We start from the raw sequence: 13,932 nt of genomic DNA on the forward strand, positions 1-13,932 counted from the left end.
AGAGATGGTAGAATTAAATATATAGAGTAATAGACTGGACAAACTAAGCCACATACCATGGCCGAAAATTACGACTAGTCAACCCATTCATCTTCAACACTCTACTTTTAAGTTTGGATAATTTAGAGATACACCATTGGCCTTTGTTGAATATTTGAGATACCCCACGTCCATCCCAAACTGTGTTTTATAACTGAATGCTGACAATCCCTTTGACTGTGGTCTTCCTTGAGAAACTAATAGTGAATTATCAAAATACCCTTTCTCTTTTGAAAAAAAACAAAAATATTATTATTCAAACTCTTGGTAAAACCTTTGGTTTATTCGACGTCCATCCTAAAGAGAGAACAAATCTTGATTTCATTTTTTTTCCTAAAAAGCTAAACATTTTTGATAAGTGATTTTATTTATTTTCTTCTCATTGATTCAGAAGATCAAATAATAGAGAAAAATTAATAAATTATTGATCATCTTGTCAACAAAACCCAATTTTCAAAAAGTTGATTTTTGGAGTAACAAATAATTCGTATTAAGAGTTTTTTTTGACAAGAAATTAAAGATAAAAGGTATTTTGATTATTTTATTAATCTAAATTTGAGTACCAAAGTCAAGGCGTCATAGGTATGTCATCAATTTAGAAATGAAGGGGATATTCCAAATATTCTCAAAGACTTGGAGTGGTGACTGATTTAGACTAGTTTTTGTCATGGTTATACGTGATCCGTTGTTGACTTCCCACAGTCCAGACCAAGAAAGATTCCAAAAATATGGTCATCTTTGCTAGCAGGTAAGATTTTTTTATTTATTTTTAATTCTAGTCCATATATTTCATTGGGAGAGAGATCAGGATAATAGTGATATTGCCTTATGCTTTGGCTGGATCTCCAAAGGATCAAAGTGAGATTCCGGAATCCCCCAATTGCGGAGTGTGGTCTCGCGGGCAGAAGCACTGATCGAATCCTCCTTGCTTTCATAGGCACGGCTCAGGTCGTATTAGGTCGAGATGGTTCACTGAACAACATATATCCGGATGTTGTCAAAGATGACACATAATCCCAATCCCTTAAATGCAAAATTCAATGATTGATATTTATCTTCGGAATAAATATATTTGAGATTTGTGTTATCAAGATATTCATAAATCTTAATTATTGGATTTTGTATTTAAAGAATTGGGATCATGTGTTTTCTTCATGAGACATTTTTAGGAGTCATCGGATCCCAACCCTTATTTAATATTTGTAGAAGGGTATGTTAAGGGTGAAATGAGTACCTAATTGTCCGATATATGATCAGAAACCATTCAACCATTCGTGAGTTTTGAGTCTATTATCATGGATCCAATTATTTTTCCATTCGATTCTCAATAACCATATTAGGATCCGATAGTGGATTTATTTTAGATTAATTTAATTATTTATAAGGACACTAAGTAGTAAGTAGTTTAAATAATAAATATTAATCAATGAGATAACTATAAATTAATGTACTAAAACGGCCAAATATTTTACATTGCTTCTCAATCTCAACTTCAGACAAACACTCCATATCTTAATTTTTTAAGGCTTTATTATCAAAAAAAGTTTGATTTACCATTATTTGAATCAACTATTAAGAGAGGAATTAATTAACAAAAAGTTCATATATTAGCAAATAGTCGATAGGCCTTGGCATCCAGAATTATTTGTCGTACTGAAGCAATTGCCCCTAACACCCCGAAAATTGAAAAGATCACCACAATGGTAGTATTTCCCCAGAAAATTAAACTTCGTCTTGAAGGCTTAAATGCCACGTTATAAAAAATCATCGGCAAGATAAAGTCTAAGGGAATGACTCCAAAAGCTCCAATCACCGCGTTCATATCTCCAAAGAATGGAAACATTGCAGCAACAACGGTCGCTAATACCACTGCTAATGACCGCGAAACAAATCTTGGCACCACGTTGCGGAGAGAGAACTGTTCACGGTTAGGATCTACTAGATTACGCTCGAGCACCTCGTTTATTAGCTGCAGGTATACCTGCAGTTCGACAAGGATGCGAGTTAAGTCAGGAAGTTAATTTAGTTAGTAATGTTTAACTTTAACAAGAGATGTTAACAAGAGATATAAATTAATTTTTCATTATGAATATCATTTTGTTCTAGGCTTCTAGCTCTATCATACGTACCAATCCAACGAACGATCCTTGCAAGAGAGTAAAGACGTTGGTCATCAAAAGAAACCATTTAGGCATCAAAGGCTTCCCATCGGCCATGAAATTAATGAGAATAGTTCCAGCAGCTTTGTTGCCAAATGCCCAATAACCAGAGATGGCGACACTAAAGAATGTTGCAATTACCACGGCGTAACACAAGCATAGTCCTTTAAACATCTTCCCCTTCACTGGAGGTGCTATGGTTGCCTGGAAAAGAAAAGTATTGTGCACCATCAACTAAATCATATCAAATAGTTATTAAATTACACCAACTTTATGTCTCTTATTTGGTGTGTTATAAATAATTTTTATAATTGGTGTGGCACTATAAACTCTCTTATTTTTGTGAAATAAATGCATTTGACCAACTCCCACTTTTATAAACAGAAATCTTTAGGACTGTAAAATTTAAAGAGTAAACAGTGACTGCACGGATGTGTTCACACTGTCAAACCACGTAAATCCTTAAGTTTTATGTGTTTTTGTCGTCTTTGCTATTTCTTTTCATTTTCGCAGTTTATCCTATTTGTTCTACTTATCTTTCTCATATTCTCATGTCTATTATGCTCATTCTATATGCAAAGAACTATTGAAAGATTAACAAGATTTATAGGGCCGTACTCAACATTTAGAGAGATATATATACAGTGTACCAATGATCATGACTTATACCTGAATTTCAGGAATGATTCCACTCCCATATGTGATGGCGATGATCGAAATAGCGTTATAAATACCAAAAATATGATTTGTTCTATTCGTATTCACAGAATACTCCTTGGGTGGTGCCTTATCCGAATTTCCTGTAAAAAATTACCCACCATAAGTTTGTTTTAGTAAGTAAAGAAAAGCAAATTAACCCAATTTTCTTTAATCAGCTTGTAATTAAAATTACCTATATAGATGGAGGCTGCTGTAGAACATGCACTAAAAGAAAGACAAAGGAGTAAAGAAACAAGATTGATGTGCCTAAGGGAGTGAAAAGATGGTATTTGTGCCAAAACCAACACCATAGTTCCAATAATTGCTACAAATTCGTAAAGCTTCATGGATCCAGATGGGCTTAAGAGCAAGTAAATGAACTACAAAATAATTCTTTACCAGTTAGCCAATTACATATGAAATAAGATAGAGATAAATTATCTATAATTTTAATATTACTTACCTTAAGGCTCTGCCCTGCAACTAGAATACAAGCAATAGTTCCACCATAACATTTGGAGAGTTGAAGTGGGCCCACATAATATCGACCCCATCTCAGTCCTGAAAAACAGAGGGCATAAATTATGAAACATTAGAAAATAAGATTAATTCTTTGATGATCGATTCCAAGAATCCCAATGAGGTTTATATAGAAAATAAAATAATCATAATCATAATCATAATCACTAAGTTGGAATATGGGTTTAAAATGGGAAAAACGATAAATATTAAAAATAATAAACTATATATTAAAAATTATTTAAAAAAAAATATGTAATATATATGATACATTAGACATTTATTCTTAATGTTCAATATAATTTTAGGGAAAAAAAATACCACTATTGAATATCAATGCAGAATAATATGTTTTCACACATAATTATACATTCTATAATGTTAAAAAAAGTTTAACATCAACAAATCTTTTGAGCAGAATAAGACATTATTGAAAGAAAATTAAAAAATCATAACATCAAGACACATTATCATCAAATCCTATATTAAATAATATTTATGATTCAAATCACAAACAACCATAAGGCTAGAGAAATAAATCATAGGCCTACAAAAAATGGGATTTTATTATTTTAAAATATATATTTAAAACGTTAAAAAAACACGTTTAAAACATAAGAACGTGTGTTTTTCGTTTGTTTGGAAAAAATAAAAAATATACAAAACACATATAGAATATAAAGAGATATATCATGGTTCAGTAGTGCCTTAATCCATAGATCAGAGTGATGAAATTCATCATCCCCACAACTTACCTTATTCCAACATTACTAACTATACCTTTCAAAAATAATTTTAAAAATATAAAAAAAATAAAAAATAAATAACAACAACAACATTTCTAACCATATGAAAGCATGCTTTTAAAAATAACAACAACATTACTAACCATTTTCTCGTCCAGTCCATTCTAGATACCACCTAGTCATCTTGGACAAGTTTTCTAATATCTCATTCAAAAATTTGAAAAATGAACGGGAGGTTTTAAATCTCATCCGAAAAGTTGACTTGTCTGTCTGTCTCGTCCATGCCTGATACCGAAATGACTTGGACAATACGTCTCATTCTCGGACAAGTTTTGAAACCATGTATAAGCGTGGATCTAAAAATTATATTGCCATTCGCTAATAGTATAATCACGTTAACAGAAAATCAATACTAGCTCTGAGGATAATGGGATATAGATTTATTAGTTACCCACCAAGAATATCATTGGCCATGTCCCTAAAACGAAGTTGGCGCTGCCCAAGCTCAGCTTGGTGTTCCAAGACCAAGGAGAGAAGGTTGTAGGAATAAAACGTCACCAAGGCTCCGACAATGAGGCAAAACACTCCTCCCACCCAACCCAACAATGAGAATGCAAAGGGTAGACTCAAAAGAGCTGGAGCTACGATTGAGGTCGTTAAATGATACCCACAATGTAGCCATGACCCTGCAAAGTCAAACAACCAATCCACATCAATTTTCCATTAATTACAATTTGTTAGGTTGGATTTTGGATCGTGTTCTAGGAAGCCCTTTCAACATAAAGCAACTCTGAAGTCTGAACCAGTTTCGACTTTTTTTACTAAATTAATTTGATGTAAGCATGAGAATAACCCACCCCATTGAATATGAACTAGGATCGAGAACGGTGTTCCGTTCATACATGATAGGAACGGTGTCTACGTGGCACCTTTTGATAGGTGTTTAGAACACATCGGACTCCAAGTTGAGCAGTTTTCGATCCTCTAGCTCTTCTTCGACAGTTCATAGAAAATTACATTGCTAAAAATAACAACATTGACCTAATTTATTGTTTATTGGCGAAAAGGAGAATGTAATTTGCTAGAAATAACAACATTGACCTAATTTAATTTATTGTTTATTGGCAAAAAGGAGAATGTAATTTGCTAAAAATAACAACATTGACCTAATTTATTGTTTATTGGCAAAAAGGAGAATGTAATGACTTAAATGCCCTCTCCTCATCCATCTACATTTATTCCCCCTGCGTGGCGTAGAAGTTATGACAACTTCTATGTGGGTAATCCTTGATGCAAATCATAGCGGCGCACAAGTAAATGATACAAACATTAGCAATTGAAAAAGCAAGCAGCATTGCATTAGGGTGGTTAGCACCTTGAGGTGTAGTCGTACATTAGTACTAGGGGCAATAGCACCCAAAGGCAAAATCATTGAGGCGAAATCGAGTTGAGTAACATTGGCATTGCACTGTGGTGATATTGCCTGGAGGCGAAATCGCACTAGCATGGGATCGCTCGAAGGTTAAATTGAATTGGAGCAGAATTGCGTTGAGCGAGATTAGCATCCGATGGGGGGGCATCACATTGTGATGGAATTGCTTTGGGCAACATTAGCATCGCATTGGGGCAGAATTCCATTGAGGGAGATCGGGATCACGCTTGGGTGTCAATGGGTACCCATTTACCCAAATCGAAAACCCCGATTTTGATCCACTTTTTATTGGAACCAGTTAAAGCTGGGTCTAATATGGAACCCAACCGACAGGATCCGAAACCATTAGGTTCTATCTGATTGGTACTTGACACTAGGGGTGGCAATCTTAACATGACTCGAAAACAACATGATATTACTGATTTTGAGTCAAGCCTAATTGGGTTTGGGTCATAATAGTGTCAACCAATCTAACGCGATTATTAAATGGGTTGGGTCTAGGTTAAAGACATCAACCCACTTAACCCATTTTGACATATTTAGTTATTCTGTCATTAACATGCAGTTTTAAATATATCATCACTTATTTTAGAAATTTTTTAGATTACCTATTTTTTTGCTACAATTTCCTAGAATTTTTTCATAATACATTTTTTTTTTCAAATTTTATAAAATATAAAGGGTGTTTTAAGATATTTTCAAATAATTAATAGTTAAACTTATTAAGTTATTTATTTATTTATATTTATATTATATTTATTGAAATCTACATGTAGTGTATGATTCTTTATATGGTGATCCATGTAGGCAAAACGACCTTTAGTAAGATTTAAGATCTTATTAAGGAACTTAGCATGTCTCATGTGATAATGAAATATACTTTGCTTAGCCAATAATGAGAAGAAGAAGAAGAAGAAGAAGAAGAAGAAGGAAAGTTCTCTGACCATATCATCTTATGGTATCTAAAACATGATCGGATGCAACATGGTTGTAAAGGATAAAATTCTATTAACTTTGAAAAAAACATTTATAAAGAAAGTTACTTTTTACCGTTGAACTTAGTTTACAAGTTGCGTGACTTTGTTATTAGTGGTGGAAATGTAATTTTTTTTTTCCAATAAAGATTAGAATTTTATTAAACAAGTTATATTTGAGTTGGGTCAGGTACACCTATTTACAAATGGGTTGGGTTGGAGTTTAAGTTTTTGACACGATAATTAAATGGGTCGGGTTTGAGTTTGGTAAATTTTTATAATGGTCTTACCTCAATATGGCACGACCTAACCCATTGCCACCTATACAGAGAATTGATTTATTTTGTCATTTTGTTTTTACATTATACAAATTTTTTTTCTATCTATATATTAAAATTAATATATATTATATAAAATTCTTCAATTTTTCATATAAATTAAATATTGGAGTTTATAATGGGTCATCTCTTCTTAAAGTTTATTACTAAAATAAGATGAATTTTAACTTTTGAAGAAAAAAATCATTAAAATCTTATTAACTAGATACTTTGTAGATAATATGTTATTTTTTTGAAGAATTATTTTTATAATGATTAAAAAAAAACATTTGATTCTTGAGAACTGAAATAGACACCTGTGATTCTTTGTGGTTTTGGTTCCAATTTCACTTATTTTAGAATCAGACTTGAAATCAAAAAAATATAGTAGTTATGGTTCTAATTTTATTAGGAATCGAATTAGAATTAATCCATTGACACCACTAAATTCTCCCAAGGCCCCATTGTTTACGTATTTTCCACCTTTTCCAAATCAGTTAAGGCAACAACCAAACCTATTGCCATATAATTCAGAAAGAATAAATAAGCATATGGAATCAGCTTCTGCACTTGATGAAGCCATGTACTTCTCTCACTCGATAAGTGTGCCCGTGGCCAAAGAACAAAAGTCCTTTTGTGATTCAGTTGATTCATTGAACTTTGGGGATCCACTTCGCGAGGTCAAGAGCATCCAAGTTCCCATCGACATAAGAGCAACCCAACTCATATGAAATGACCAAAGAATTAGATCATATCTGAGGTGCTCTTCATAAACAATGGTGTGGCAATAGAAGCTCTCAAAAATATTCTAAAAAACGAACACTTCCTAAAAATATTGTGCCAAATAATCAAGGAAAATGCTGGAATGACACAAACAGAAACACAAAGGTGACAAAAATGATTTGGTGGCACGCACGTAACCATAGATGCTTTTTACTCGTATCTTACGGAAAAGTATCTACGGTAATGCGACACCACATCCTTTTGTCACCTTTGTGTCTCTGTTTGTGTCACCCCAGCACGACTCAATAATCAATTGTGCTAAAAGCTTAAATTAGAGGAGTGGAATAAAAGATCTTTGATCACTCATCAAAGAGCTTTGATTGCTTACACATCGAAAGATTAATCCTGAAAGCTATCCCAAAAACCTCTCTCTCTCTCTCTCTCTCTCTCTCTCAAATGAAATCTAATATATATAGAACAATATTAATTTACCTTTGGACTTAAGAACGAAGAGAGCACCAGCATCGAGGGCCTTGTGATCAAAGCTGTGTCGTTTCTCCTCGTCTTCTTCTTTCAGTCCATTAACAGTAACACAATTTGAGATATCAGTCACCATTTTCTTTTAATTTGGTGGCACAAAAAAAGTGCAAAACTACAAACCAAATCACTCTTCAGACAAGAGATGGTAGAATTATATATATATATAGAGTAAGAGAATGTGGACAAACAAAGCCACGTACCAGGGCCAACAATTACGACTAGTCAATTTTCAACACCTTCCATCAAGCAACAACTTTCATGTTTTTTTTTGACCATGAGTTTTTTAATAAAATCTAGAAGACTGGGGTTGTTTAATTGCCAATATGATAACCTAGATCCCAGTATTCTTTTTAAGATTGATATCTAAAAATTAAGATTTCTACGCATTGGATGTACGGGGAGGAGAGAAGAAATTTCTCTCTTATTACTTACGTCAGCAGGAACACATGTCAAACCGGTGTTGAGAGACGAGAGTTCACACATCGTGGTGTCGTGTAGAATGGAATGGATGTGTTAAGCAAAGTATCGCCACTCATTTCGCAAAATCGAACGTCACTCCGTACGCGAGCTTTGAGATCCACATCAGTCGAGGCAGCTGAAGCACTGAGTGGTGTACCCGAACACTGGAGGCTGAGCCTCTCGCGCTTATGTGTTAAGTCAAGTGAGAATGTGCGCTTCCTAGCCGCATATAGGCAGTCCTGAGAAAAGGAGGCCTATTGATTCGAAGTCACTACAAAAAGGCCGGTCAATGGCATAGGTCTTTCTTTCGCAAGTCTCCTTTTGAAGGAAAGGCCTTCGCATTCCTAATCCAGTAGGGCCGGACGGCATTGTTTGCCCGAGCTTGTTGAATCGCATCCCTACCCAACGACATTGTTTGTGCGCCCCACCTTTTCTTCAACCCTTGCCAAAAATCCTCTCTTTGAAAAAAATAAAAAACAAAATATCATTATTCAAACTCTTGGTTAAATCTTTGATTTATTTTGCATCCATGCTCATCCCCCATTAAGGGGTGACAATCTTAACATGACTCGAAAACAACACGAAATTAGTGGGTTTGGATCAAGCCTAATTGATTTTGGATCATATTAGTGTCAACCCGTCTAACATGATTATTAAATGGGTCAGGTTAGGGTTGGGGATATCAACCCCCTTAACCCGTTTTGATTAGTTTAATTATTTTGTCATCAACGTGTCGTTTTAAATCATGAAATATAAGAAGTATCTCAAATGTCAATAATTATTTAAGGGTTTTTAAATTATCTATTTTTTTGCTAGAATTTTAGAGAACTTTTTCATAATACATTTTTTACATTCTATAAAATATAGAAGTTATTTATTTTTCAAATAATTACTCATTTTCATTTTCTTATTTTTTCATCCCTTTAATTGGTTGTGATACATTTTTTATTTATGATGGTGCGACTTTATTTTTATTAATGATATTTTATTTTGGTGGTGGAAATGAAACTTTTTTTTTTTTTTTTAATTAAGATTATAATTTTTTTGAATAGGTTACATGGGTCAGGTCAAGTTAACTATTTAATAAATGTGTCAAGTTCGGATTTAATTTTTTAACACGGTAATTAAATGATTGGGTTTGTTTTTGATAAATTTACATATGAAGGTTGCATGACATTCTTGTTTACGATAAGAGTGCATGTGTGGTGGACAATGAGTCCATAGATGCAGCTGATGAAGAAGGACCTAGCTGAACCAAACAGATGTAGATTGTGTGATTTTATTTCGATATATTTCTTATGTTTGAAAATATTTATGAACCTTTTTTATATGGTAAAACATTTGTGAATATTATTTCTTATAGATTATATTTGATAAGTTAATCAGAAAAAAAATAGAAACTAGCTTTCAAAGCGTTGTCTGTTTTTATCACCATGTGGCGCCTACGTAGGATTATGTTTACACGTTGTATTATTTTGAATTATTTCTATGTATTTGTTTGAACTTATTTAAAGTATAGCTTCTCCAAAGAACTCATGGTAATAACATTTAGTGTGTATTTTAATCAAAGCTTACCAACATAAAAAAAGGCTATAAATTCAGGCGAAAAGAGAACCACCAAGATGAGCAAATGAGAAATAATTATATTAATTTTGATTTTTTTAACCGACGTGATAAGGTAATGGGTAATGTGTATCAGTAATAATTGGTAACTTCTTTAACTTCCTCCAATTAATTGCAAATTAATATTAATTACAATTTAATGGAAAATTCAAAGGTTAATATCAATATTATTTCCCTTGATCAAGATTGATAAGCATGATTATCATATGTTGACTCAAATTTAAGGGGGGTCGAATTACAATTTGAAAAATTCATAACATATTGCTCTTCTTTACTAATAAATTACACTACAGTATATAAGAAATGCAATTCTTTAAAGACACACAATAGGCTCGTTCTCATTTTCAAAAATTAATTTTACATCTTCTATGTCTAAATTTACATTTTCATTTTTCTTCTGATCTCAGTTCAAACCTCAGAGATGCGATTACAGTTTTATGTTAGTTTTTCTAGCAAAAAAATGCTCAAGTCAACATTATCTGTGTTGCTTTTTGTGGGTATTAAAAATCACTTTTTCTTTTCTTTCTTGATGTAACAATCTTTGAAGGCAAAATGCCAATCTAAGAGAGATGGGGCTCCAAATCCTAACTTATGAAAATTAAGAGCCCGTGACACTAAAAAAAACCCAAAAACATAATCATCATTACCAGCATATAAGATTTTTTTTTTTCTTTTATTTAAAGTTATTCGAGTCTGTATATTATTTGTGAGCCCCACAAATATCTTTGTAGAAAGATAAATTAAGGGTGTCAATGGGTACAGGTTACCCGATACATATATATATATATCCTCAGAATTGTTCAGGAATCTTGACCAATTCACTTAGTGTATCTTAGAAAGATGTATCTTTTTAGAAAGATATACACCACGTAATTTGGAAATACCAAATCAAAGAGATATATAATTATATTTGGCATTGCTTCTCAATCTCAACTTTTGATAAAGACTCAAGACCTTAATTTTTTTAGACTTTATTATTTAAAGTTTGATTTACTTGAGAAATCTATTATTATATGTGAATCAACCAGTAAGAGAGAAATTAATTCAAGGTTAATTAGTAATTTATTTATTTAAAAAGAATTGTCTATATTATTGGGTCAAGGTCAAAATAAAATATTGAATGTTAATTCTGCAAACATTTCCAATATCTGGGAATATTTTGAAATTCTTTGACTAAGATTGTCTCAATTTTTCTCTAGACCAAGTCCTTGTCTCAAGAAGAGATTTAAAACCTTGAATGTAAGTCAACATTGTTTAACATATTTTTTTCTTGAAAAACTAATATAGAATTATTTTCAACAAATTATTTTTTCTAGAACACTAATGCTAAGGTGACACAACGTATTTACTGTGATTCTCACAATTTTGACGTGGGGTGTGCACATAACCATAGATGTGTTGTTTCGCAATACGAATAAAAACCATCTACGGTTATATACGCATCTCCATCTCAGAATTGTGAGAATCACAGGAAATTTTGTGTCACCCTAGTGTGACTCTTTGCAAAAATGACTCATTATGATAGAAGTAATACCATGTCTGGTCTTCGTTCTCTATTCATATGGACTTTTATTTTTTATGGGCAACTGGATTAGTGATTAGTAATAGTATGTGAAGACGGGCTATGAACCTTGGTCGCTTTAGCGACACTCACGGTCTTCGCTTGTAAGACTTATATGGTTGTCATTTTTAATGCAATCCTGATTTTCTGACGACCCCTCTAACATATGCTCCCTAATGTGGCATGACTTAGAATCATAGAATTTCTTCACGATACATAATTGTACATCTTCATAAATATGTGCAATTGTGTATCCCGAGAAAAATTATAATTCTAACACATGCCACATCAGGGAGCGTATGGGTGCATATATATAATTTGATTTGAATTTAAATTTTTTGAAATATACATTTAAACGGTGTGTTGAGCATGACTTCTCTCTATAGTAGGTTTGTCCCATTTGATATTTGTGGATGCCATTTTTTGTTGATTAGCCATAATCTGACACATGTCATTTCGAGATATGAATTTACGGTCATTCACACTAAATCTCGATTTCAGAATTGATCTCTTATAGTTTAATTTGAGAATAAATCTATTATTCCTCAAGCAATGATTGAACCTATTCTACTTAGGAAAGATGAATCAGGTAATTAAGTCTAGATACAGAATAATTAGAGATCCAGGAGCAGAAGATCAGCTAAGATCCTCCAAAGTTAGGGAACTTATCATCAAGGATAAAGATGACGAACAATACCTAAAAGGAAAGCAAGGGAATAGAAGTGGAATCTAGATTAGATACATTCCAAAATAAAGTCAACTACGAAGGAGAATCAAGACGAAATTGGTAAATAAGTATGAAAGATATCTTCAAAGATTCTAGAGTTTCACTTCTATAAATACATAGACAAAGACACCAAAAGGTATTTTTTTCTCCTCTTTGATCGATTGTTCTATTATTTTTGTACTTCAATCTGACTTGAACATTAGAGAGGTGTTGTTGTAGGCACACTCACACAACATGAAAAAAACCTATATTTAACGGTCCAAGACAGTTGAATTACATAAAATTTGATGGACTAAGACATCAAATTTTTTAGTGTCAATTTTTTTTTTGACGGACCGAAACCGTTAAATTAATGGAGGGTGAGAGAAATTTGATAGCTCTAAACCGTTGGATTGGAGTTATAAAAAATTTCAACAATCATAGACCGTCAAAATTCACTTTCTAAAATTTGTGGATTTTGGCCTCAATTTTCTTGTCAAAATTTTCAATTTTCATATAGTGCTAGAAGCACTAGAAATCAAGATCGTTGAAATCATTGTTGATCCTAAAATAATACAAGTTTTTTGCATCTACAAAATCCATATGGATCACCTTTCAAAATATATATATATATATATATATATCTCACAAGCACCACACAAATAGGGAGTAGGTGCAAGTCCTCTCTTATTAAGAAACGAATCAATTAAAAGGTTTGTTTTTCTATTAAAAAATAATTGTTTATCTTACCATCAGTAATTGGGTATTTGTAGGGTCAACTTTGACTCCAAGAACAAATTATTTAGATTTCAATTCTAGTTATTTGTGGAATCGAAGGTGACCCGTTCTCACGTGTTTGTGTGCAGGGACCACCAAAGCAATCAACATGTTACACAAAGTCATTTTTATTGTAAAATTATCAAAGACTTATTCCTTAGCTTAGATCACTTTTGATTTTTAGTTCAGCACTTGTAAATTGACATTATTAGATGATTTTTTTTTTTCTTTGTAGGGCCATACGTGTCATCCCACCAGACCTGACACATGTACGGCATTAAATAAAAAATCTTTTAAATATTATTAGATGGATATTGTTATCTAAAATACTAACAAATAAATTATTGGTCAGTGGGTCACCGAAATTGCCATGTGGCATAAATGAGGTGCCACATAAGCTTGGTTACGAACCGGACACTGTTATGAACCCCAACTCTTCAGAATATTATTTCAAAGGCACTCTGATTCATGTTGAGATTAAAACAAAATGTTTTGCAAACATTTCGAATTTTCTTAGAATATTTTGAAATGTTTCGATTAAGACAATCTCAATTTTTTTTTGAGTTGAGACATTGTCTCAAGACTTCGACTTTATACCTTTATCATTCTTGTAACACTAATGATTAGTTCTCACGTACATAGGTCTCAAATAACCATG

The 13,932-nt window shown here is 32.6% G+C and overlaps 1 protein-coding gene across 1 annotated transcript; it reads right to left on the minus strand.

The window, feature by feature from the left end:
- Window positions 1-1,549: 1,549 nt before the first annotated feature.
- On the minus strand, window positions 1,550-8,267 carry LOC147395432 (GABA transporter 1-like). The gene is made up of 7 exons (XM_086450946.1): window positions 8,101-8,267; window positions 4,618-4,848; window positions 3,361-3,458; window positions 3,091-3,277; window positions 2,868-2,998; window positions 2,169-2,402; window positions 1,550-2,020 (listed from the first exon to the last, which is right to left on the minus strand). Exons 1-7 carry the CDS (start codon window positions 8,222-8,224, stop codon window positions 1,640-1,642), a joined length of 1,386 nt encoding a protein of 461 aa, XP_086307072.1. The 5' UTR covers window positions 8,225-8,267; the 3' UTR covers window positions 1,550-1,639.
- Between the last annotated feature and the right edge of the window lie 5,665 nt (window positions 8,268-13,932).

The sequence above is a fragment of the Akebia trifoliata genome, chromosome 8 (assembly GCF_017979445.1).
Source record: "Akebia trifoliata isolate Shusen 1 chromosome 8, ASM1797944v1, whole genome shotgun sequence".
NCBI classification, from domain to species: domain Eukaryota; kingdom Viridiplantae; phylum Streptophyta; class Magnoliopsida; order Ranunculales; family Lardizabalaceae; genus Akebia; species Akebia trifoliata.